This window comes from Capra hircus, chromosome 3 (assembly GCF_001704415.2).
Source record: "Capra hircus breed San Clemente chromosome 3, ASM170441v1, whole genome shotgun sequence".
Classification (NCBI taxonomy): domain Eukaryota; kingdom Metazoa; phylum Chordata; class Mammalia; order Artiodactyla; family Bovidae; genus Capra; species Capra hircus.
The window spans coordinates 15,342,824-15,369,415 of NC_030810.1; the positions used below are offsets into that span (position 1 = coordinate 15,342,824).

The following is a 26,592-nucleotide window of genomic DNA, read 5'->3' on the forward strand; positions in this document are numbered from 1 at the left end:
AACAGCCACATACTCCCTGCTTACAGAAGTCTGAGGTGTCCAAGGAGACACGTTCTAAGAATTTTAGTTTTTTTGGATTTGTCTAGAGAGACGGCCTGCATAGCTGCTGATCATTGATATTCCCAAGGATTTAAGTTAAGAGCATATCTAATCATATCTATCTTGAATTCTTTATTTGGAACTAGTACATTCATTCTGAATTTAAAACTTTAAAGGACTTTAAGTTATTTTATGTTTATAAAAGAAGTGGAAGAAGATTTCTCAGTGCAGTTGTTTCTATACATCTGACTCTGCACTCCGGAAACTCTTAAGTAGTCTAAATTAGAGAAAGAAGCAAATTGGGTTACTTGTTACTGTATGTAAGGGAGATTGGTCTTTTGGTGTGGTACTGTGTGTGAGACTGGCCAGACCAGGAGGGATGACTTGTCTAGCTCTGAGCAGTGATTCTGACATGCCATATGACATTTATATGGTGCTTGGTATTTTTCAAGGCCTTCTTACATGTGTTCCCCGTTTGTGTGCTGCAGCTGCCCTGTGAGGTGACCAGAGGCCTCCGGAAGTTAAGTGACCAGTTAGTAGCCAGAGAACAAGAACCTCCAGGTCCAGTAGATTTTCTTATGTACTTAGCCTGTACTTTACTGCCCCCCACTGTTTGCAGCTGAGTATTCATAGGTGCTTCTGACTGTCCTAGAGACAAGCAAGAGGGAATGAAAAAATAGCAGAGAGAGTGAGGGAGCAAGGAAAGAGACACAGAGAAGTAAGAGAAGGATGTTTATATGATAGGAGATGGCAGCGAGCTATCTTCTCTTCCATGAGCATCTTCTCTTCCATGTTTGCCACAGAGATTTTGGGAGCAAGTGGATTAAATGATCTTTTGGGTTAAGGATTTGAGTCAGTGATCAAAGCTGAGATTGCTCCTATCTCTGAATAGTTTGCATATACACACACACCTTAAAGCAACATGAAGTGAGAGCGAACAAGCTGTACTAAACCAAGAACAGAATTTTAGAGCTTTTGTATTTCCAGCTTCTGCATTTACTACATGCGACCTTGAGCACAAAGATACCCAACCCTTGGCTTTCTTATCTGTGAAACTGGAATGATACTGATATCTTTGGCACTGAGCTGAGTGAAGATCAACTGAGGATAATGTATGAAACAAGTATTATGTAAAACTCTAAAGCTCTTAAGTTGGTACTTTTGAAACATTCTTCAGAATCACATTTTTCACTTCTGGGCATATGTCAACTCAGGATCCTGCTAGAGACTAGGCGAAAGGTTGTTCTTAGAGTTTCTGAGTTTCAGAGGGATCCAGGAAACAAAATGATTCTTTGTTTTAGAATATGATTTAGCTTAGACAACAGGCACTATGGACTTACCTGGTGGCTCAGAAGGTAAAGAACCCACCTGCAATGCTGGAAACCTGGGTTTGATCCCTCGGTCAGGAAGATCCCCTTGGGGAGGACATATCAACCCACTCCAGTATTCTTGCCTGGAGAATCCCCATGGACAGAGGAGCCTGGTGGGCTTCAGTCCACGGGGTCGCAAAGAGTCGGACATGGCTGAACACACATAGCCCTCTCCTTTCTCCAGCTCATGTTAGGGTTCTCTTGGAGGCTCAGAGTCTGAAAAAAACCAGTTACTTGTCATGCTTCCTTCAGAAATGTATTACTTTCATTAGGTTGGAGTGTCAGGAGAGATGAACAGATATTTTGGGCACAGAGCGGGCTGGAGATTGAATGGGTGAGGAAGCCATCACAGTTGTGTGATCTACTGCAAGCTTTCCAATTTCCGGCCCTCAGTTTCCCCATTGTTATGTTAGCAAATCCCCTTTTTTGGTAGAGGGCTAGATAATATTTTTAGCTTGTTGGTCATATCCTTTCTTTTGTAACACTTTGAACTCTACTGTTTCCGCATGAAAACAACCATAGACAACATATACGAATGGGGCTGTAGTCTTCCAGTAAAAGTGAATTTACAGAAAGAGGCTGCAGGCCAGATTTGGCTTGGGGGCTGTGGTTTGTGGCCCCTGCCTTTAGAATACCTGCTGGGCTTTGTTCTCCGTCACACACAATGCCGATAGTGTTTTGTTGCTGCCATGTATGCCTGTGTATAACATATATCATGTAAGTTGGACATCAGTGAAGGGATGAGGAAGCAAATGTGTGAAGTGATATGTTTACATACTGTTTCTATTCCACAGAAACAGGTTTTTGTTTTTTCTTTTTTAATGTTCTGGTCATGCCTTCCTGTTAAGTTTCATATCATAAGTTGCTCTATCTTCCTTTTTTCCCAGACACACTGTATTATGATCTAGCCCTTGTTTGAAAGATTATGTTGTAGTAGACAGCAAACAGAAGCATATTTTTGTTTTTGAAGGAAGTGTCTCTGCTGCCAGTTTGAACATGTATCTTTGTGAACAGATCTTTAGGAAGAGTAGTGTGCAGCCAGTTCCAACCTATAGTCTTTTGGAAAGCACAGTTTCTTCTGTATGCAGTTAGAAAAGGGGCTTCTGACTTAGCCATTTGGAGTTCAAGACAGACAGACCCTCAAACACTGAACTTGGCGTTGAGGATTAGGGAAAGGGGTCTCTAGTAAGAGTACATTATTCATTATTACAGTAGTGGGGTACTGTATAATAACCTGTCAGAAGTATGACCATCTGTTATCCAGTTATGTTTAGGACTTGAGTAGTAAGGTTTCTGGCACCAGGCTTAGTGCTTTCTTGCTTCGGTAGAAGCCTCAGATGAGCTTAAATAAAGACAGTTGAACCCTCTTTTCTCTCTAGTCAGCCTGCCTGGTATTCATTCATTTATTGCATCCTCAAGCAGTGAAGTGTGGGCCTTCCATACCGGACCACCCCTTTGCCCTTTGGTGTGTGTGTTCAGTGTACATTGCATCTGCAGTGGCTTAGGGCAGTGACTGGCCCAAGGCCACTAGCTAGTCGGCAGCAGGCCAGTTCACAAACAAAGGTGTTTTTATTTCTAGATCAGTGTTATTTTTCTTCTGAAATTGTCAGTTTAAGATTGGTTTTTATTGTGGAAAGCATATGCCTCCTTAATGCTTGAAATCCTTTTTAGCCATTGTGATTGATAATGGTTTTAGGTCCATCTGTATAAACATGAGAACCAACTTGATATTGGTGAAAGTGTTCTGTTGCAGAAATTTCAGTTCTCAAATTTAGTTTTCACTTTTCTTTGTAGTTTGGGAGAATATCTAAAATAGCAAGCACAAGTTAGCTTTCCTCTTATTCATTCATTCATATTAATATTCTTTCTTTATCTCTCTTTCTCTCATTCCCCAATTGAAATATAGTATCCCAACAGTTTTAGCCAGTTTAAGTAAAGAAGCTTGGGACTGACTAACTTCAGTAAATACCTGAGTAGCACTGGAACATAAAATGTGTGTGATAGAGCTACTAATTGGGCAAAAGGAAAACCATGTCATCTAATGGCAGACATGATCAAGATGCAAGTCAAGAGAAGAAGTGAAGAAGTTAATGTGCTTTGAACATAGGGAGATGCTTGATATATGTTAAGTTGGAGACATATGGGAACTATTAGGGACAGTCTCAGCCTGAAATGCCTAAAGGCTGCAAGTTGGATGGCGAGGGGCATTAAGGTGAAAGATGGTACCAGTGTTTAGATTTGTTCTTCAGTCACAACTGGGCTAAGGCATATTTGCTTACATTTAACAGTGAGAACATTATTTTTAAGTAAAATTTGACTGCCTGGAACGGGGCAGCTCTAGTATTTAATAGGAAGCAGCATTGATCGAAGATTGGTCTTCATTTTAGGGGATTTTCCTGTGGTCTTTTTTCCTATTCAAGTTGTTGTGATGATAGGGATTTAGGTATTGTCTCCCAACAACATTTGTTTGGTTTTAGTTACTTTAGAGAGCTATATGTGGGTTTAGACATATTACAAAGGATTTTTGTGGAGAGAGCGAGGTATATGCTAATAGGCTTTAGCTCTTTAAAGGTACAGAGTTTTAGAGACTAGAGGATATTGTAGTAAAATCTTATGTTTCTTTGTATTTTATGAGCTTGATCATTTTGATACATCCTGTTCCATGTCCAGCATACCACTCAGGGAGGATTTGGTAAGAATGGTACCTGGTCAAAACCAAGAGCTTGAAAGACTTCCAAGAAAATCTCAAAGGAGGAGCACTCTGCTTTTGAGATGTTTTGAAAACTGCTTAGGTCTTCTTTTTTTAATAATGATAAAGAGTAACTGGGTATTTGAATGACAGTTAGATTGTGTACCCTTGAGTGATCTGATTGAATCATCTCATTTTCTGCATGATTTTCTCCTTATCTTCCTTGCAGTGGATGGCCAAACAGAGGTATTCCCCACCCCCTTTCTCCTCCTGCTTACTTGTCATTAATTTTTTAAACTTTGCTCATCTGTCCTGGTCACCTTTCTGAGAAGATTCTGACTTTCAAGAGCTTTATGCTGTGGATAGTACACACCGATGTTTTCCAGCCTTCTGGTCTGCCTTGTAACTTCCAGGACCTTTGTGTGTCTGTGTCTGTGTGTGTGTGTGTGTGTGTGTGTGTGTGTGTGTGTGTGTGTGTCCCCTTATTCTTCATTTTATCTTAAATTCACTTAAACAAGTCACGTGGATTTCTGACTGTAGTCCTACTAACACTTTAAAGGCCCAGCGAGAACCTCATATATTCTGAACTTCCTAAAATAGTTTGCCATCCCAATAAATCTTATTTCAGAGCCAGGCTTTCTAAGAGGCCTCTTTTTTCTCAGAAAGTACATATGCAACAACTCTCCTTCATTCGGAAGTAATTATTTATCAGACTTTGTGCTAGGTGCTGTGAGGGAATCCAGAGATGAATCATACTCATGTCCTACCCACAAGAAGCTTATAAACCAGAAGGGGAAATGTGGTAAGAAATACATAAATAATGATCATACAAGGTAATGCGATGAGGGCAGGAAGAAGTACAGATTAAGAGCTCTGAAGGTTCACGGAAGGAGTGATCACTTGTGGTGATTTAGAGACTTGTGGAGAGATGGCAGTTGATTTGAGCATTGGAGAAATGGCCTTTTCCTGGTGTACTTTGATTCTTCCCATTTTAGTTTTGGAAAGGAAACTGTTTAAAACCAAATAAATTAAAAGATAATGGGAGTTGAGATTTCTTATAGCAATAACGTTCAATACTTCATCTGATTCTTAAGTCTTTATTAAATAATTAAGCAGGCAGTCTTATTCAGGTATTTATAACTTAATTAATGAACATGAATGATAAATCTAATATTAATCATGAATTAAATCTGGGAAATTCTGTTGTGCATTTTTCAAAAGTCATCTAAGCTAATGCGGCTTGGTCTTACTGTATGTAAATAGCTTTATCTCATGATAGCAATAGCAATTTAACATGGAGTAAAAAGGATCCTGGAATATAAATCTCTTTCTTACTTTTAAATCCATTCCTTTCTCATCATTCTAGATGAACCTGGCATATTTTCCATGGGTTGTAGATGTTACAAATAGGCTACCTCTGTAGCAAAATCAATTTAGTTGCAATTAATGTAATATTAAAATAAGTGAGAAGTTACTTTATGTTTTTTAACTTAGGTGTTTAGTGAGCAAAATTTTTTTATGATTAGGTTTTATTATTTTAATTTTAAGTTGTGCCATGGTCAGAAAATATTGAGAATACTAGCTTATTTTCATGAAATCTGTTGCTTGAGATTTGATTTAATTTGAAAAGCCCCTTGTGAAGACTGGATTTGCTTTAAGGAAAGCCTTTTGAATAAAAATATTCACCTTTTCTAGGAATTTATAGTAACAATTTATGGTCTTCCAAGAGATACTGAGAATTAGCTACAAATTATTTCTGTGCAAAGATGCTGGAAAACATGCTCCAAACCATTTTCTCTTTTTCCACATGAGAAGATCTTCTGTCCCTGATGAGGAGAGTACAGTACCTTTGTGTTTTGAAGTCAGGAATTTATGAAAAGAGGTTTCTGGATGGAAAAATCATGAAAGTTGTAACTACATCTAAAGCTGAAATGATCCTTTGTTTGTAGATTCAACTTAATGTAAAGAAGAGCAGTGAGAGCTGTCCAAAGATGGAAAAGAATGCCTAGCCAGTGCACCAGTTCCCTAGAACTGTGGAGGGAGGAGCTCGTGTTTCAGTGACCTGGTAGGGTGCATTGAGGGAGGGGCAGAGGTTGAAGTAGAGCTGTGAGCATCTTTTAGAGGAGCTGGACCTGGGTGGTTCTTAAAGCACCCCCCACCCCATTTTAAAGTTCTGTGAGGCAGTAAAATGTAAAGAACATTATTATTGATTTGGATTTTTTTGCCATTATCCATTTATGGTTTTCTAATTCAAAATGGGTCTCTCAAGTTAAAAACGTAATACCCTTTAATACGTTTGTCAGTTCCAGAAAGATTTTTTTAACGTTTGTTTTGTGCGCACCCCCACTCCAACAGTGTGTGGCTCTGAGCCAGCCAAAGATTCATTCATAATCTATTGACTGCACAGATGTTTGGGAACTGATTGTGCCAGCACATGCTTAGTTGGGGCCATTCAAGATTTAAAAGCAGACTATGTACACAGATGGTTTTAAAAATACTTCGTGAATTATGTACCTTGATAACATTTGTGGGAAGAGATCAGAGGACAGTCAAAACTGGTTACCAGCTTTGTAAATCTTAAAGACCTTTGCACTCAGGAATCCTGCTTCTCATTAGCAAGTTGTACAGAGTATCACACTGGCAACTTTGTGCCTCTTCCTTCTTTGACTGTAGCAGCTTACATGGCAGATTCTGTAAGATCAGGCCTCTCCTTGGGTCCGTACACTAAAAGGTTAGATTCGTTTTTAAAGTTTTTTGATAATTAATTTCATTTCTGGAAAGGTTTTATTTGCCCTTTTTAAAAAGGTTAGATTCTTGCTCTCATTGTCGTGAGTACCTCATAAGAATCTGTTAATAAAAATGAATAACTAAACTTCTCTAGATTACCTTGACTTCTTTGTTCTCAGTACATCTGAGAGAATAGTGTATAGGTCATGTGCATATGGTGATAAGTGAAGATGTCATGGGAGCTGAGCGGAAATGTTCTTACTTGGTTTTTTAGGCCTCAGGATTTTAATCTAGTCATTTCCAACTGTGATTCAACACTCTTCACTTTACTTCCCTCCAGAAACTCCAGGATCATATTGCTTCCTAGGACTTAGAGTTCCTGCTGATGTATAGAGCTGCCTGTGGGCCTCCAGCACCAGAAATTGGCTCCAAACCTTTTCCCATTACATCATCGCCCGCCAATGTCATTACACCAGAGTGAAATCTGCTTTGAAGATTGTATTCTTGTTTTCCTTCTGTTCTTTCCTCTCATCATTTCCTTTAGAAGTAAAAGGAAAAAAAAAAAATCAGATTTCTAGGACAATCCCAGGCAGACATTTAGGAGTGAATCAGACATCCTCACAGTCTAAACTTAGATTTATCAGCCTCCATCCACTCTGCTGATAGGGAGTGATCAGCCCAGCATGCATCCACATGGACCCTGGAAAGTAGCAGTTTGATCATGTGACACCTGGTCTTGCTGCTTTTCTTTCAGCCCTTCAGAATTAGTTCTTAATGACTTAGATAGCTCTCTGCCGTCATCCTGTCACTGGCATATTGAATCTTTTTGAATAATTTCCCAGAATAGAAATTCTTGGGATATCACTAAAGTTTCTTGTTCTTTGTGTTTAATTAAAGTGTTTCTTAGATTTAAGTATTTGCCAGATAAACATTTTAAGCCATCTGGAGTTTTTTACTTTCCCCCCATAAATCTTTTCAAACATTACAGTATTATCTATATTTATGGTATAGATATAGCTGGTGCAGGGGTCCTTATTCATCTTCCCTCCTTCATGACAAAGCAATTGGCCAAACTTTGGTCCTCTTCTCTCTGTACTGAATTTAATTCCCCATTGTTTTTCAACCATCTTTAAAGCTTCCAGTTAATGGTGTGCTTTGTTTGACTTTGTGCCTGACAACAGGGTTCAGGTAAGCAAAGAACTGGAAGTGATTTCAAGGACTTTGTGCCACCCACTCAGTTACTGGCCTAGGCTGTATAGATTTTGTGTCCTTTGAGGAAGATTTGTTTGAGATTAGAAAGAATAATAGTAGTCAGCCCCAAAGAAATGGGACCACAGTGACTAAAACAGCAGAGTAAACTTGGCTCTTAGTTTTTAAGACTCTGGGTTTACATTTATGTACAGTATTAATCACTGGGGACTCTTAATATATGTGCTACAGGCTGTGGCATGGAGTATGAGAAGCCACGTAGAACTAGAAGAACATTGGAGAGGATGGCATTGAAAATTATGGACAACAGTAGGGCAACCAAGTACATTTTTTTTTCCTTCTCTCCAAAATAAGACATTAAAAGTCCTTGATTCACAGTAGGATTTGAGTTTGGGTTTCTAGCAGTTTTATGTGTGGTATATATATATATTTTTTTCTTCTAGGAATTTTAGATTTTCTGATTTCAGCTTCTTGTTAGTCTCTGTGAGATAAGCTGGATGAAAGGGAAAACGTTCCTCATTTTTTGCCAAGACTTAAGTTGGTGTGAAAAGCCTCTTCAGCACAATTGTATTATCTTCTCAGACTGAAAACCTGAATGAATGAGTGAAAACATCCACAAGGAAAGGTATAAATAGATACAAAGCCTGACTTCCTTCTGTGTAACATGTGTCGCGCGTGTGTGTTTTAGCTGTCAGAATGTCCACAGAAGGAGGGTTTGGTGGTGCCGGCAGCAGCGATGCCCAGCAGAGCCTGCAGTCCTTCTGGCCTCGCGTCATGGAAGAAATCCGGAATTTAACAGTGGTAAGGAAGACTGAGAGACTTAACGAGCTTTGCGATGAATAATCAAAACTTAGGCTAAAGCATGTTTAATCTCAAGCACATTTACGAAGGTATAGTTCATTTCTGACCTGTGGGTAAGAAGGTGAAGATATAATTTACTTTAGGTGAGGTAACTACATGAATTTTTTTTTGTTTTTAATTTTAGTGGCTTTCTTTAGGCCTGTGGGTGCTTTGACTTGGAGATTGTTTAACGTGAGGCAGATCTTTCAGAGAATGCAGAAAAGCAGGGCTTCCTTTCCTCCAGAAGCTGTAGCTCATTTCTGTGGCCTGAGTTAGTGGCCCTGCTAGGTTTCTAGGACCTGGTGAAAACTGCTGGGCAATTTATTCGACAACAAATCTATTGTAAGCCAGCACTCTTTCCAGATATTAAAAGATACACTTAGATTGGGGTTTCTTAAGAGCAGTATTATTGACACTTCGGGCCAGATCATTCCTTGTTGTGAGGGGCTCTTCTGTGCATGTATGCTGTTTAGCAGCGTCTCTGGCCTTTAATCGCTGTAGCCGGTAGCACTGCACTTCCGGTTCTGACAACCAAAACTGTGGCTAGACACTGGCAAATGTCCCCTGGGGGCTGAAATCATCCCTGTTGAGACCCACTGACAGAAGAAGCAAAACCCTGGCCCTTGAGGAGCTTACAATGTAATAATTACACCCAGATCATTTGTTCAATAAGTATTTATTAAGTAGTTACTGAGTCAGGCACAGTGATGAATCTGAAGCATTAAAAGGGAGAGTATGATGTTATATCCATAATGAAGAATGTTGTGTTTGGTGCCAGTTCAGCAAATGGCTGAAGGAGCACTCTGTGAGCTCTGTCATTCCTGCCCCAGCGGTTTTAGCATCCTGGCAGAGCAAATACTGGATTCTTTCCTGATGTAGAACTCATGTTGCAATTTCTTAGACTTTCTGGTCTTTAACCTCTGACATACATGATCAGCTTTCATTTGGTCAATGAATACTTACACACCTCCTTTGGCTAGGCTAGTTATTGTGAACCACACAGGCAAAACTAGTGCCCTCACAGAACATGTATTCTGGTGGGAGAGACAGAAACAGGTAATGAATGAGTAAAATAAACAATAACTTCTCATTGTGATAAACGTCAAAAAAACCCCTTATATTCTGGGTATCCTTGTGGGTCATGTTTGTTTATGTGGGGGATTTTCAGCATTTGACCTTGGTTTGGGCTTTCTCTGAGTGGCCTGTGTTCCCCGGTGGATTTCCACTGAAAAATCATTCTTCTGCAGTCTAAAGGTGGTCGTTATCAATAGTATCTTAGATATAAAGTGGAAGGGAGGGAAAAAATGGAATTATAAAGTCAGAAGTGGGGTATTTTGTATGTTCTGAGGGGATAATGTCATGGTTAAGTTTTCAGGTTTAAGTGCTGGGGTCAGCCTGGTGTAGAACTAGTGCCTTCCTGAGTTCTAGTGGGACTAGGCAGTGCAGCAAGCATGTCCCAGCTTGAATGCAGAAACAGATTCAGGATCAGACAATCGACCAGGTGAATGAACTTTAGAAGTTCAAACTCAGCACCTAGCTTTTCTGTATTCTGTTGGACTTTGAGGTTTTTTTTTTTTTAATTGTGGTAAAACACAACAAAATTTACCATTTTGACCATTTAAAATGTACATTTCAGTGGTATATTCACATTGTTGTAAAACAGATCTCCAGGACTTTTTTATCCTGTGGAATTGGAGCTTTGCACTCATGAAACAACTATCCACTTTCCCCACTCTCCAGCCCTTGGTGATCACTGTTCTGCTTTGTTTCTGTGAGTTTGGCTGCTCTAAGTACCTCATCTAATAGACTCATACAGTACTTGTCTTTTTGTGCCTGGCTCGTTTCACTCACTTAGCATGATGTTTTCAAGGTTTATCCATGTTGTAGCATATGACAGGATTTCTTTGTTTAGGCTGAATAATGTTTCCTTCTATATGTGTACATACCACATTTAATCTAGTCATCTGTCAGTGGGCATTTGGGTTGCTTCTGTTTCTTGCCTACAGTGAATAATGCTGCAGTGCAGAGGAATATGGGCTTTGATGTTACCCTGCTTGATTTACTTTCCAAGTTTGATTGACATCAGAGAAGATGGTGGTGTTGACCAACTTTTTGTAGCTAGACAGCTAGTCCTTCAGAGGTTAAATTGGATTACTTTGAGGGATTCACTTTTAGTTCAAGTTTTATGAGTAAGGAGAAAGACCAAGGAGGAAAGTCATTTTTAATCATTCTCCTGTTGATGGCTAAAATTTTCCTTCCACATACTCTCAAGAAAAGAATCCTAGAATGCTACCATAAGTGAAAGTGAAGTTGTTCAGTCGTGTCTAGTCGTGTCTCACTCTTTGCGACCCCATGGACACCAGGCTCCTCCATCAATGGGATTTTGTAGGCAAGAGTACTGGAGTGGGTTGCCATTTCCTTCTCCAGGGAACTTCCCGATCCAGGGATTGAACCTGGGTCTCCCACATTGTAGACAGATGCTTTACTGTCTGAGCCACCAGGGAAGTCAGAATGCTACCATGGTATCTCTTAAATCAGATGCTTAGAATGATGTTTGGCTTGTAATAGTGAGTGACTCGGAGAAGGCAATGGCACCCTACTCCGCTACTCTTGCCTGGAGAATCCCATGGATGGAGGAGCCTGGTGGGCTACAGTCCATGGGGTCGCGAAGAGTCAGACACGACTGAGCCACTTCACTTTCACTTTTCACTTTCATGCATTGGAGAAGGAAATGGCAACCCACTCCAGTGTTCTTGCCTAGAGAATCCCAGGGACAGGGGAGTCTGTTGGGCTGCCGTCTATGGGGTCGCGCAGAGTCGGACAAGACTGAAGTGACTTAGCAGCAGCAGCAGCAGTGAGTGAATGAGTGAAAATCGCTCAGTCGTGTCCTACTGTTTGCAACCCCGTGGACTATACAGTCCATGGAATTCTCCAGGCCAGAATACTGGAGTGGGTAGCTTTTCCCTTCTCCAGGGGATCTTCCCAACCCAGGGGTCAAACCCAGGTCTCCTGCATTGCAGGTGGATTCTTTACCAGCTGAGCCACAAGGGAAGCCCCGGCATGTAATAGGTGCACAGTAAATGTTCAAATAAATCATAGACTCCTCCACTTCAGATTTAGTGTGAAGCAACATAGTGCCAGGTTTGAGTGAGAATGAATCCGGTAAAGTCCCTTTGCAAAACTTTTATTTTCCCTCTGCCGATGGCAAATGAAGGCATCTGCTTCTCTGACTGAACCTCTGCCTGTGTGACGTGGCTGATATTTTAGTGTTCAGTGTGTGCCTTTGTAGAGCTCAAGCAGCACTTACAACCAGACTTCCTCAGATATGGCAGAGCCTCTTAGGTTGATATCTCAAAATGTCTACCAGATTTTTTAAAAAAATCTATGTTCAAACTATCCAAATGTAAATAAAGTTTATGAGAACACTCATAAGGTGTTGCGGTCTCTCTAAGACTGTGACAGAGGTGTTCCAAAAATAAGCAATTTGAGTTTGCTAGTCCGTGGGGTTGCAAAGAGTTGGACACAACTGAGCGGCTAAGCACAGGTGATATAGTGCACGACATATTGGAGACTTTGGCCCCAGTTGTCTCGGTCTCGGTTCAGCAAAAGCAGTTTGTCTTTCGTCTCAGCTTGGCCAACTTGCTCTCCTCATTCTTGAAAGCTCTGCATTGTCCATAAACCCAGGTGGTGCTCACCTGAAACTGGAGTTGATTAAAAATCATACCAAAATGATTATATACCAGGATGATTGTGTTAGATACTGTTTTCCTGCTTAGCAGGGCTCTGGGAGCAATATTAATAGACTTCTTGGCTTTAAATTTTACTCTCTAGACCTCTTTGAAAGTGGGGAAGAAAGAGCTAACTTCTGTCCTTTGCTGGGCAGGTGGGGAGGTAGTAATGCTGAATCTTAAAGAAAAATCTAATCCTCCTTCAAACTCCCTCCCTCCACCCCATTTAGCCTTCAAGTTAGCCATAATTTAATGCTTTGGTCACCTTCTTTTAATTGCCTGTTACATCTTTTCATTCTTCAGTGTCTCCAGATTGGAAGATGACATTTCCACCATTACAATCAAATCAGATAACCATTTAAACGGGAACTTGGAGGTGAAGTTTGGTGGACTGCTAAAAAATAGGCCCTGTGCTGTTTGAGCCCTTCCAGTGGAACAGTGCTTCACAGACTTTATTGTCTATATGTGAACCACATGAGGGTCATGTTGAAATAGCAGATTTTGATTTAGCAGGTTTGGAGAGGAACCTGAGATTCTGCACTTCATTCATGTTCCCAGATGATGCCATTGTGGGTCTAGGGACCTCACTTTGAGCGGCAAGGCTTTAAAGCAGTGGTCCTTAACCCTCACTGTGGATCATAGTCACCAGGGTAGTTTTCAAAAACTGTGATGCCAGGACTCCACTCCCTAGAGTTCCTGATTCAGTTAGTCTGAGGTAGAGCCTAGGCATCTTGTGTTTCAGAAGCTCCCCAAGGTGATCCTAACATGCTGTCCATGTTGAGAATCACTGCTTTTGAGAAGGTAGAATCTTGATTTTTTAGAGTGAGTGCCTGACTAGGTAGGCCTGCAAAAGATTCCTCATCATTATTTGAAACTCCAGATGTTGTTTAGTTCAGCCTGAGACCTATTGACTGTAATTTGGCTTTAAACTCTCATTGAGTGAATTCAGACTTCTTGAAGTTCAGCAGTTTCAGATGGCAGCATTTTCAAACACTTCTTCGGTTGTGGTCAGGAGCACAAAGATGTTCTGAGGGAGAATCCACTCTCCCACCTTTCTGATGTCACGCCCAAGAATAAAATGTGTCAGTTGTTATTCCACTTGCATTCACATCAGGATAAGAAGTTAAATGTTACTCATGTCAGTTGCGTGGTTGCCAGTGACAAGGGGAGCATTGAATTGAAAGCCAGTGTACCGATCGTGAAGGGGTGCCTCTCTCCAATAAACTTGTCATAAAGCCTTACATGTGACTGGAAAGCTGGGCTGAGATTATAGAAAGCTGGGCTATTGTCAGCGATAATGAGCCACACACGCACATCTGAAGATCCTTTAAGATCTCAAGGTTTAGAGATCATGAGAAAATTTCTCACAAAAGAAAAGATGTATGGGACTTAAGTTTTTTGTAAGTTTCTTCCTCTCTTCAAGGTGGGACTATATCTTGACTTTTCCTTGTTGTTTTTTTTAAAATTGTAGTCTCATAAAAATTCTGAAAGTAATATTTATTCTTTCAAGTTGGGGAAGGAGATCTTTTTATCAGCTCTGGGCTTTAGTTCAGTAATCTTAGAACAGTGTTGTGGGAATTATATTAAATGACAAAGCCAAATGAGAACACACTTGTAAGAGACCTAAATCTCGTGGTCGTAATCTTGTGCTGTGTGTATCATCCTGGGAGGCCTTCCAAAGAAACTGTCATCCCTAGCGTTTTCTTTGGCATTTCTGTTTAGCATCATTTTGTGTGATACACCACACAAGGAGGAGGACCAGTGATTAATTTCTATAGTTAAATAAATGTTGTTTGTTTTTAAATCCCTTTAGGGTCTGGCCCTAAGCCAGCATTCCCTTTCCTGCTGCTCCCCTCTGTATGAGGTCATACATCTAAAACTTAAATAGGCCAGGTTTTTTGTCTCTGTGCTTCTGTGTGTGCTGTGTCCTTTGTCTGAATAACATTCACATACTTTTCCGGCAAGCAGATTTGCAGGATCCCAAGACACCATTCAGGTGTCAGCCCCTGTGTGGAACATTTGCCAACTCCACTTGCTTACTCCATCACCTCCCCGCCACCCACCACTGTCAGTTGGTCATTTCTTTCTCTTCCCTATGGGATTTTACACCCCCATTCTAGTATAGCTTAGGGGATTATAACATTTTTTTAAGTGATAGTCTCTAAACTGTTTGACTGTTCAAAGAAAGAAGTCGCTCAGTCGTGTCTGACTCTTTGCGACCCCATGGACTGTAGCCTACCAGGCTCCTCTAGTCCATGGGATTTTCCTGGCAAGAATACTGGAGTGGGTTGCCATTTCCTTCGCCAGGGGATCTTCCCAACCCAGGGATTGAACCCAGGTCTCCCGCATTGCGTGCAGACGCTTTACCATCTGAGCCACCAGGGAAGCCCGGCTGTTCAAAGAAAAGTATATTTGCGTCTTCGGCATAGTAGTAGGCATCATACATTTGCTATCAGTTGAGCTGCATGAAGGAACAGATGAAAGAGGAGGAGAAAAAATTAGAATGTGTCATGCTATCTCCTTCTGGTGAAATTTTAGTAAACTGGACTTCTAAGCCTCTACCACTCCAGAGTTAGATTTTAGAGGCTTCGTGGAAAATGCTGATACTTAATTTGGAAAAGGAAAAGATTAAAAAAAATGATGTTGGGGTTTTGTAGACGTCAGTGGTAGCCAAGCAGCTTGTTGCATTTGGATGGAGAAATTAGATGTCTTGGGATTTCCCTGGCGGTCCAGTGGTTGGAACGCCACGCTTCCACTGCAGGGGGTAATGGGTTCCATCCTTGGTTGGGGAACTAAGACCCTGCATGCCACAAGGTACGGCCAAAAAAAATTAGATGCCTCGGTGTACAGTTTATCTTAATAGTTCCTGTTCTTCTGTATTCATAAAATAGATTCTGGGAAGGCTGATAATGTTTTTCCAAAATGCTCCACTGCCTTCTTTGACGTATAGTTGATTTTTTTATTGGTCTTGGAAAAGAAAATTCACTAATGCATGTTAATTACACCAAATCTCAAATAAGAGCTGCTTCCTCCGTAATGTGATGATGTAAATTCCCAGGTGAGCATATTGGATTTGGTGAATCACATTTCAGACCACTTATAGTATCAATCATTTGACACCTAGTGCCAGTAGGGACTTTGCTGATTTTAGCTAATCTCTGCCTTTTCAGTTTTCTCTTCTTTGCAGCTTTGAAACCCAAAATTGATTTTTATTTCTAGAATTGCATCCATCATTGGCTCTGTATTTAAATACCAGTAGTATCAAAATAAAATGAAAAAGCACTTAAATCACAAGTAATTGAGTAGGGCTGATCGAAAATTCCTTTCCTAAATCCTTTCCACAGTAAAGTTAAATGGTTTCTTCCCAACTTAGTCTTGTTTGTTAAGAAAAAATTGACAGGACTACTCCTAAACAGCAGCTGATAAATTCACCCTTACCCTTTTTCCATACTCTTCTACTCCTACCCCCACCCCCAGCAGTTTTTGAAGATAGGGCCTTTGGTGCTGTGATGGGTAAGGAGCTCCTTCCTGGTTTCTGGTGTCATGTTAGTGCAAAGGTCAGAAATAGCCAGTGTCACAGTGGCTGAAGAGAGTGGTCACTGTGGTCGGGTATTGCTGGCACTTGCCCTTGTAGTCCTTGATTAGAAGGAAAAACTGGCAACTTGGAGAAAAACCCCTAAGGCCAGAAATCTCATTTTAATCTGCATATTGCAGACTGGTAAACTTTCTTAGGGGGGGAAATGCATTCATAATGCATCTTTATATTGTTCTGGCAAAGAACCGGGTATTGTTTGGGGTTACTTTTCATGAGGGCCCTGTTAGAAGGCATCGTAAGTTTATCCTAAAACTCTTTGTTGGAAGCTCTGCATTGGTTAAGAAGTATTTTGCTCTAGAGCTTGTGTTTTCTTAATTTCATTTGTGATTTCTCTCCTGCCGTATTTTCTAAAAGGAGGGACTAAATCAACCAGGGGGTTTCATGCTGCCTGTCACATCCTATTAATTATTCCTACCATTTACGTACCTCTTGTTACTCATTTCAGAAAGATTTCCGAGTACAGGAACTCCCACTGGCTCGTATTAAGAAGATTATGAAACTGGATGAAGATGTGAAGGTGAATTCACATTCATTTTTATTATTCATATTGAAAGTAAAGCAATGGGAAGATTATTGCTTATTTCTCTAGCGCTCAAAGTTTAATTAAACAAAAATAAAAGTATTATTGTCTGTTGGTTTTGTATTTGGTTCCTCTCTAAAATTGTTAAGTGAGCTGAAATTGAACAGTTTTAATTATTGTATGGTACTTTTCTGAAAATTGGGAGTATCCTGTTTGCTAGCTGTTGAAATCCAAGCTACTGAGTATTTGTTTTTTGAATTGCCTGATTCTTTCCACTGTGTAGCGTAAACGTGTATCATCATGTCAGCAGAACAGTGACGTCTTCCTGGCATCTTATTGCAGTCTCTAGTTAGTTGATCCGAGCTCTAAGAAATGTCTGATAATGATATTGCACTTGTTCTAACTTTTCAGTCTGTGAGTTGTTTTACCAGCTTATGTTTGTGAGAGGATTTACTTGGGTTGACCATGTTTGTATTCCTAGGAGCCCGCCTCCTATTACAGTTCTCTCAAGAAGAGAGCGACTCTCTCCACTCCGAATTAATAGTTTTCTGTATTTGTATAGAAAGCTAACAGTTTACAGCAGTTTTCCTTTTTATTAGCTTACTTCCTCATAGTAACCATGTGAGAGTTCACAGGATAAGAGTTACTAGTTTTACCAGCCTGTAGATATGTGAATAGACACAAAGAGGTTAAAAGTGACTCACCTAGAGTTGGAGAACCAAGATCCCAATTCTTACCTCCTGCTCCCTTAACTCTGTCCCAGACTACCTCTGACCACCTCGCGAAGGCTGCACAGGGTCCAGAGCTTTGTTTGAACTTTGAATTCAGCTTCGGCAAGGCAGCTTCCATTACTTAAGGACTTACTGTGTGCCGGGCACTTTTACATGCATTATCTCATTTGATTCCCACAGCAACCCTGGAAAGTTGTTACCTCTTTTTCACTATGTAAAAAGTAAAGCCAAGAAGGATGAGAAGCTGGAGATTTTCTCTGAATCCATTGGCACTCATTATCTTTCCCCACATTATCTCCTCTTGGATTTGAACCTAAATCCTTCCACTTACTGGCTCTGTGTCTATAGGCAAGTCACTTCACCTCTCCTAAATCCTCGTTTCTCTGAAAGGCTTCTATGAGAGAAAGAAAGTACATGGAAGGTACTAGATAAATAACCTTTCTCCTTCTTCCCTTCTGTGTGCTGCCTGCTCTGTCCCTGCTTTGTCTTGGAATCTCTTGAGTCGACCCCCTTCTTGTTCTCTAGGCCTTGCCCCATAGCCCATTGGCAGGACATGAGATAAGGGACAAACGGACTGGTTTGAATGACTTGCTGGTGATTGACAGGGAGGGCCTACGTCTGTTGCAGATGATCAGTGCTGAAGCCCCTGTGTTGTTTGCCAAGGCAGCCCAGATTTTTATCACAGAGTTGACTCTTCGAGCCTGGATCCACACAGAGGATAACAAGCGCCGGACTCTTCAGGTAATGTTGTAGAAAATTAGGCAAGCAGCTGCCTTTGCCTTCTTCTCTTGCATGGCTTTGGACCAGAGATTGTTCTTTCCTAGACCTCTCTCAAGCTGATGTGTTTAACTGGCATCTTCCTTTACTGGTGGGAGGCAGGCAGACCTTATGGCCAAGATAGTATGTATTTCGCAACCAGGAATGTTAATTTCCAACTTCCCTATTTGTTACAGTTCAGTGACTGAACTTTGTACTTGGTGAGCTCTCACTGTAAACAGAGGCTAAAGTGATTATTTATCTATCTCCAGATCTAAACAGCTTCCACTTGGAAGCCTTGAGAGTCTGCAGGAAAGAACAGTCCCAGGAAGAATAGTCTCACTAACCTCTTTAGCATTTTTGTTCCTTCTCTGTTTTCCTGGGAATCGTTTCCTTCTTTCTTGTTTCTTTTTTTGTTTTAATCCAGCAAATCACTTTCTTATTGTATGAAGACCCCTTAGTCATTGGGTGTACAGACTCTCCACTCAACACCCAGGCCCTTTCTTAGAGGAAAGATTTCCCAGACATAGGAGGAAAAGTATGGCAGATACAGGAGTGCCAGTATTTTAACAGCAAAGCCAAGGAACTACATTATGTTTTCTTTGTTTCTCTTTATCTCCAAAATTGAAAATGCATGCTTTTGTTCATTTATTCTGCAGATATTAAATGAATACCCACGGTGTGCCAAGCACTGTTCTAAGCCCTGGGAATTAATACACAAAACAGACAGAGATTCCTACCCTTAGAAATTCTATAGTCTCGCACAGCTAGATATTGAAAACTTATTTTATGTTGTCTTGGAGGAGGACTATGGATCTAGAGAGATCTAATTAAAGCTACCTTCAGGATCAGTTCAGATTGAAAAGTAAAATGGGCAAAGCACTTGAACAGGGCCTTCAAAAAGGAAGACACCTAAATGACCAACCACAAAAAGGTATGCAGCATCATTTGTCATCTGGGAAATACAAATTAAAACCACAGTGAGATACTGGTTTGTACCCACTGCTGCTGCTGCTAAGTCGCTTCAGTCATGTCCGACTCTGCGACCCCATAGACAGCAGCCCACCAGGCTCCCCCGTCCCTGGGGTTTTCCAGGCAAGAGTACTGGAGTGGGGTGCCATTGCCTTCTCCGTTGTACCCACTAGAATGGCTAAAATAAAAAAGACTGACAGTACCGAGTGTTGACAAGAAAGTGAAATGACTGAAACTCATTTATTGCTGGTTAGAATGTAAAGTGTTATGATCACCTTGGAAAACTATTTAGCGCTTTCTAATAAAATGCTATTCCTTAATCTCAGACCCAGCCATTCCACTCTTACATGTACTCCCAAAAGTGTGGACATTCTTGTATAAGACTGTTAGTAACAACCTTGTTTATAATAGCCAAAACCTGGAAATAGCTCAAATATCCATGAAGATGTAAATCTATTAACAAATAGATTTATTCTTAAAATGGATGACTACTCAACAGTCAGAGAAGCAAACTATTTATTCATGCAGCAATGTGGATGAATCTCAATCACATTTAAGCAAAAGAGGAAAAAATTACACAGCACATGATATCATATACTGTCGTCGTCTATGGAGATAAGAATCAGAGTTGTGGTTGCCTCAGATTGGTAAGGGAAGGAAGTTGACTGGAAAGGAATAGAAGGAAACTTTGTATGTTCTTATATGGGTGATAGCTACCAGGTGTATATATTACTCAGATTCATTAAGCTGGGTACTTAAAGTTTCTCTGGCTTTTTTTTTTTTTTTTACTAAATATGATAATTGGTAAAATATTAGCATTAAAAAAGGCAAAATAAAAATGTTTAAAAGACCCATTTAAGTATATCTGTTTCCAAAATTCTGTAGAATGCTTTAGTATATGTCTAAAAGTGATTGATCATTTATTTTTTTCTTCCCCTCATTCTATCCATAGATGAGCCATCTGGGTAGCTTGAGTAGGTGACATCATCATGAATGTGATACTATATTGTACTAATCTTAAATGAGACCTGGCACCCTTAATATGTGCCCTGCCTCTGTTGGGAGGGTTTATTATCAGGCTGGTGGTTGGCAAGAAGGTCGGACTGGAGTTTTGCATTTCAGTGGCTCGGGGCCATCACAAAGACAAGGGAAGGGGAAAAAGAAAAAAAAGAAAACAGAAAATTTCCATCCCTTCCTATTTTACCTGATTAGTCACCTTTTAACTGTGAATATATAGAGCTTGCTGAGGGTTTCTGTTAGCATGTTGACTTTTCCCTCCAACATTTTATTATGAAAAAATTTAACCATAAGCAAAGTTTACAGTGAACATCTGTATAACTCACTACCTAGATCCTACCATTGGCACTTTACTCTTTTTAGTCCCATATTTGTCTTTCCCTCTGTCCACCAAATCATCTGGTTTTAAATGCATTTAAAACTTTACATTCCCCTGAACACTTAATATGTGTATCACTTATTAGTGTTCTCTATTTTTTTTCTTTTGCTTTATAATTGTCCTACAATGAAGTACACAAACCTTAAGTATATATAGCTTGTTGGTTCTTAATTTTAAAATGTTTTAATTTTATTACTTAAAGAAAGGGAATGTCGCTCTTAGAAAGAACCTCATCAGAGCAGGCCTTGGTTTCAGTAGCATTAGTCAGCTGACTCATGTTCTCTTTCCCCCAGCCCCTACTCTAGTGGCTTCAGATTTCCAGTATTCATATCATGTTAAACAATATTTAAACTGTGAATTTGACATTGTCATTTTGAATTTCAAAATAAAATTTGTAATCTTCTAGAAACTAACATATATAGATCCAATGACTAGAAAAATATTGTAAAAAATTACTGAAATAGGATTTCAGCTGAGAGATTCAAAATAGATTATAAACTGCATGTGAACCAAAGAGTCAAAATATTATTTAGGGGCTTAAAAGGTTATAAGGTTGAGTAATAGCCTAACTTTGCTAACCACAGAATGACCAGAAACCTGTCGGTTGATGCGGCTAGATTTGCACGAATGTATCTGGAGGGTGATAATCTTAACAGTTGTGGGGAATACCTTGGGGCAGGATCTAGCAGAGGTGTCAATAGTTGGAGGCTCAAATGTCTAGTCTGTGGAGCATGAGCGATATGAATCTCTTTTTTGGTCAGTGTTTATCCATCATTTGAAGTTTTTAAGAGTTTGGGTGTGCTTTTTTTGGCTCTAGGCTTGGCCATTGGTCTTTAGTTTGCCTTAGAAGTCATCATCTTAACCTTACTTGTAGCTTGGAGAGTAGAAAGCCAGGTAAACTAGCTTCTCCCCAAGTTAATTTTTCACCCTGCTTTTCTTTGTTACAGAGAAATGATATCGCCATGGCGATTACAAAATTTGATCAGTTTGACTTTCTCATCGATATTGTTCCAAGAGATGAGCTGAAACCACCGAAGCGTCAGGTGAGCTGGGAAGGCATTGACGACGAGAGGGTGCCTTGCATCCTGGTATCAGACGATCTCCATTTCCTCTGTCAGCACAAAACATTTGCTCTTCTTTTGCTTCTCTTTCTCTAGACCAGAGCCATCCTTAACATCTCCTGTTACTCATTTAGGGATACTTTTAACTCAATGCCTCTGAGGTGGTGTCTCAGTGAAAATAGACAAAACGAAAAGTAAAGACGAGTTACAACAGTTAAGTATAGCTCATTTCGGAGTATCCTAGGAAATCTATCAGAGTTCTTAATCTGGGATGGGAGAACAGGTTAAAGATTTTAGATTTCCAGGAAGCAGCTTCTGTGTGTGGATAGTTGTGTCTGAAGGGAGTGGACTTGGTTTTCTCTTGCTCTGGATTGTGGTTCTCTACGCAGCGTGCTGGCTGCACATTAGAATCACCTGTTAGAGTTTTAAAAAATACCAGTGCCCAGGCTCTGCCCCCTACACTGGCTGAAACAGAATCTGCGAGGGGGAGGCTCAGGCATCAGTCCTTTTTAAAGCTCTCCAGATGCTTTTAATGTGCAACCAGATTTGAGAACCTCCACTTAAACTTTCTCTAAGCAGTGACGAGAAGGAATGTGTCTGCCTTTCCTGCTCTTCTCTCTGCTCCTCTCCAGAGGTCACACTATTGTTTTTCAGCACTTTGGGTGCATAAAGCTCTTAATTGCAATTTTGATAGGTCCCTCTCCTGTGTTGCTCATCATTTTAGGCATGCAGATTGCATGATATCATGATATCACTGGATATAGTAGAGATACTTGGAATAGTGGCAGAGTCTGGCAGGAGCAAAGCTGAGCCTTGATCTGCTTGCTTTGTTTTTGTTAATAAAATTTTCAGTGTTTTTAATGAATTATTTCATAGTATATTATCCTTAAAAGTAGGAGTCATTCAGTAATGACCATTCTCCTGTGCTGTCTCATGTTGATAACCAGTAAGAGAGTGTAGAAGAAGTGGGCATCTTTAACGACCTTTGTAATTACAACCCTGCCTGGGGACCTTTGGGTTAGCAAGCCCTCTGCACCTCCTTCCTAGCACGGGGTACCTCACTGCGTCTCCGTTCTTCTGGGCAGTCTTTGCTACTGTAAACATCCTTGACTGGAAGCTGTAAGGCGTTGCAAGGAGCTTTCAGTCGGATGTTTACAGCGGCAGGCTGCCACGGTCATCCCGCTGCACATGGCCTTTGAAACATTGCAGGTTTGTGCCCACGGCTCAGTTCCTCCTCTGGGTGCTTCCCTCCTCTCTGAGAAGTCACTACAAGAAGAACTCAGACCACTTCTCTTCCTTCAAAACAGTTGATACCACTCTCCCTGTGGGAATTTGTTTCAGAAGCCCCCTTTAAAAACAAGGTGGTGAGTTCTGTGACAGAATCAGGCCTTGTCAGGCTCCTTGCATCAGCTCCTGCTTGTTCCCGGTGGGCTGCCTTCCAAGCCAACTGGCCAGAGAGAATGGTCGTGTCCTCTCCATTGCTCCAGTGTCCTCAGTGCTTGACGCTCCTAGGGTGTCAGAGAGCTCCTTGTTACATCCTAGCCTGACTCTGAATGCTATGATCCATCTCCTTTAAAGTGTGTCTAGCTGAGACAGCTCCTTGCTGCCTGGGTTCAGTTCTTTGCAGGCGTTCAGGCCATTGATTGGCATCCTGTTCGGGACAGCTGCTGCCTGGCCTTTTTTGAAAGGTTGAGATTGCCGAAAGCTGGCCTGAAGTTCTAAGATAGCACTTTTAATCCTCTGTAGACCTGAAGTTTTCCCAAGCTCCAAATTGGCTGGAAGCTTCCTTAAGTCTTTTAAAAGCGCCTACTCTCCAGAACTCACCCTTTCTGAAGGAAGCAGCAATTCATTCTTGCTACGGAAGCACATGTGCTTTTGGGGGCTGGCTGCGCAGCACTGTGGTGATGGCCCTAGGAGGCGATGCTGCTCATGCTCTGGCGTTGTTTACCAGACTCCACTGCTGAAGAGATTCCAAGAGCAAGTACTCTGCTTGGGGAGGCCACTGCTAAGCTGGGCAAGTGCCCCATCCTGGATTGATCCAGTCATTCAGAGATTGTTCTAGCAGAGGGGGTGGCTTCCCACTGCTGGGGAAAGAAACGAGCCAGAAATACTGAGTTGTTGATCTAAGGTCCTTGACTTCTCAAAGATGCTTGGGGATGTCTCTTGTTCTTTGGTGAAGCAAGTAAAGACTACTCAAGCAGGAGAGAGTTGAGGCCTGACTTTTACCCCATAAAGCTATGAGTTGAAAGTTCCTGCTCATTAAAATGTCATTTCCTCTTCACCCATTTCTTTAAACCAAGCATAATCACTCCCTTTCTAGCTTGACCTCCATTGGCAGAATAAGTCTTCTAATGCAGAAGCAGCTTAGATATGCTTCCTTCCATTCCAGTGATTTGAGAGCTGACATGCCTGTCCTCATAAGGCAAACCTTGGTGCCTCTATTTGATACTCACAGAGTGTCCCAGACATTGCCTAGTTCATAAACCGCTTAAGAGGGTACTGTAGGCAGCATAGGAGAAGCTCTTTACATGTTCTCACAGCTTTTGGCAAAGGATATTTTAGCTTCTGAAAGTGGTAAAGTGTTTGCTATTTTTCTGGCAAAAGGACAGTATTCACTTGCAGATTCGCTGTAGTCAAGGATAACTGGAGACAGAACAGTCACAGGCCAAGGGCTGGTGAAGGCCAGGGGCTCCCTACTCCCCAAGACTTCCTACAGGTTAGTTCTGCAGTTCTTAGTCCCCTATACTCATTCATCACCCAAGAGCTTTTTCAAGTTATGTTTGGACTTTAATGGTTAATGTTTTTTATAAAATGGGAAGGGAGTTCTGAGTGGGAAAATAAATTCATTGAACGTATTTCAGGAGCCTTGAAAAGAATAGTTGGCCTTTGTTTCTTGGCTAAGGAGGATATCAGTATTAACCCCTGTCATAGCCAAGATCTAGTTGACTGGTGGACCTTTATTTATCATGGTGAGAAATTAGAGTTGAAATGGAGATAATGTCACAGTTAAGTTGTTCTGGAATCTAAGACCTAGATGCAAATAAAAGGGGGCTTCCTTTTTCTTCTCCCTCAGCATGTTCATGTCCAGGGTTCATTACTGTTTGGGCCTAAAGCACAGAATATGTTAACTTAGAAAGTTGGTTCCTGTTGAAGGGCTAGCTTAGAAACCCAGAGTGTTCAAAGTGTCTGCCTAGACTGGGTGAATAGCCATCAGGGAACCTTGCATGCTGAGATCCAAGTTTCTCAGAAGCTAGATCTCCGCAGTCCTAGTTTTAGTATCCTGGGCCCCCAGTTCCCCGGAAGCAAAAGAGTACCCAGCTCCATCCTACAGTGGACAAAAGTGTATCCCCACACGGGGGCTGCAGAATCCTAGAGGGAGCAAGAGTTTAGGGGTTCTTGTCTATTGCTGACAGTTGTTGGGTTCAGGAGTGTTTGTCATACTCCCAGCTTGGGTTAGGGCTTCCCTGGTGGCTCAGCCAGTAAAGAATCCACCTGCAGTGCAGGAGACCTGGGTTCAATCCCTTAGTCAGGAAGATCCCGTGGAGAAGAGAAGGGCAACCCACTCCACTATTCTCGCTTGGAAAATCCCATGGACAGAGGAACCTGGTGGGCTGCAGATCATGAGGTCACAAAGAGTCAGACGTGACCGAGCGACTTAAGCATGCACGCAGCTTGGGTTTAAAAAAAAAATACTTTCCTACCTCCAGTTGTCTGCCCGGCCCTATGAATTCATTTATCATTTAGTACCTGCTTATTGAGTGCCTGAAAGGAGAATGGTAATAGGGACAGTAGGGGGCAAGAGAGATCGAGGCTTTGCCTTCATAGGCTTGTCATTCTAGCAGGGAGGGTAGTGAATTTGACCAGCAAGTACAAAAAGGTTTCATGAGAAAAGAACCGTGGAAGCACAGATTGGAGATAGGGTCAGTACCAACCGTGTATGTCCCTTTGGGGAGCTTTGAGGCAATCCACAGGGTCTCTGCCTTGGAGAAGTCTTTTCCTCTTTCCTTGAGCCTGAAAAACTTAGTTCAGGGCACAGAAGTGAGTAAATGTAGCTGATATTTTGCTCAGCCAGCCGAGTGGCCGTATGTTTGTACTGTTTCTGTTGTCCCAGGCAGGGGTTCTGTGTGTCGCAGGGCCGTCCGGAGCAGACGCCGATCTCTGTGTCAGTGGTCAGGGGCCGACCAACCCCGGACCCTCAGACTGTAACCATGCCGTAGTGTGTGTAAACATCCTACACTCTCAGCTGTGAGCTCGAGGTGGCTGGGAGAGGGTTGTTTACTCCTTCTGCCATGGAAAACGTCTGCTGAAGAAGGAACAGTCTCTTCACCCAGCAGGTCGGCCAGAATGCGACCTCCCTAGTCAGCCAAGGCAGCACCCCAGTGGAGAGCTGTCCCTTAGTCCCCCTGGGTTGCTGGATAGACACGACCTTAGTGACCACCGAGCTCTCGACATGCTGTGAAAAGCTGGGCTCTTGCCTACCAGCGTTCTTGGTCCTGACATTTGCTTCTGAAATTCCAACCCAGAAAAAGCCCTGTGTCCCTTTCCCCTGCTCTTTTCCTCCAGAGGTGGTGCGGGAATGAAATAAGGAGAGTGCTGCTTATTTGGGAGTTTGGGAGCCAGCCTGAGTGTTTGGGGTACTTGCAATTAGCACTGTTCTCAGATCACGGGCCTTGACAGCATTTACTGACAAGCACTGCCAGTGCGTGGTTTTTAGTTACGGTAATTATTTGCCTATTTGCAACTCATCACGCAATGGGTGATTACTCTGTACTTCAGAAAATTGGCTGTATGTTTGTTTTGTGAAGCCTATGGAATCTGTTATTTTTAGTTCGATTTAGCACAACTGGTCTCTTCAAATTCCACTTTCCCTTGGCTTCAAATGTGGAGAACTCAGCATTCAGCTGGCAACTGTGCAGAGCCGGTTTGGGGGAAGAATGGAAATTCACTGCGGTGGCTGCT

General features: G+C 41.5%; 1 protein-coding gene and 2 non-coding genes across 9 annotated transcripts in view; all 3 read left to right on the forward strand.

Annotated features, from left to right (window-relative positions):
* NFYC (nuclear transcription factor Y subunit gamma) overlaps nucleotides 1-26,592 on the forward strand; it is a 66,090-nt gene that overhangs the window by 27,420 nt on the left and 12,078 nt on the right. For 6 of the 7 annotated variants that reach the window (XM_013962939.2, XM_013962937.2, XM_005678629.3 and 3 more), the window contains 4 exons: nucleotides 8,723-8,835; nucleotides 16,643-16,714; nucleotides 18,076-18,189; nucleotides 21,520-21,615. In XM_013962939.2, coding sequence (XP_013818393.1) covers nucleotides 8,731-8,835; nucleotides 16,643-16,714; nucleotides 18,076-18,189; nucleotides 21,520-21,615 — 387 coding nt within the window. In that variant the 5' untranslated portion in view covers nucleotides 8,723-8,730. The remainder of the gene's footprint in view (nucleotides 1-8,722; nucleotides 8,836-16,642; nucleotides 16,715-18,075; nucleotides 18,190-21,519; nucleotides 21,616-26,592) is intronic. The other variant, XM_018042445.1, reaches the window with a different exon arrangement.
* MIR30E (microRNA 30e) lies at nucleotides 22,709-22,814 on the forward strand. Its single transcript, NR_129695.1, has one exon. It is a non-coding gene; the product is annotated as a microRNA 30e (primary transcript).
* On the forward strand, nucleotides 25,830-25,934 carry MIR30C (microRNA 30c). The gene has a single exon (NR_129693.1). It is a non-coding gene; the product is annotated as a microRNA 30c (primary transcript).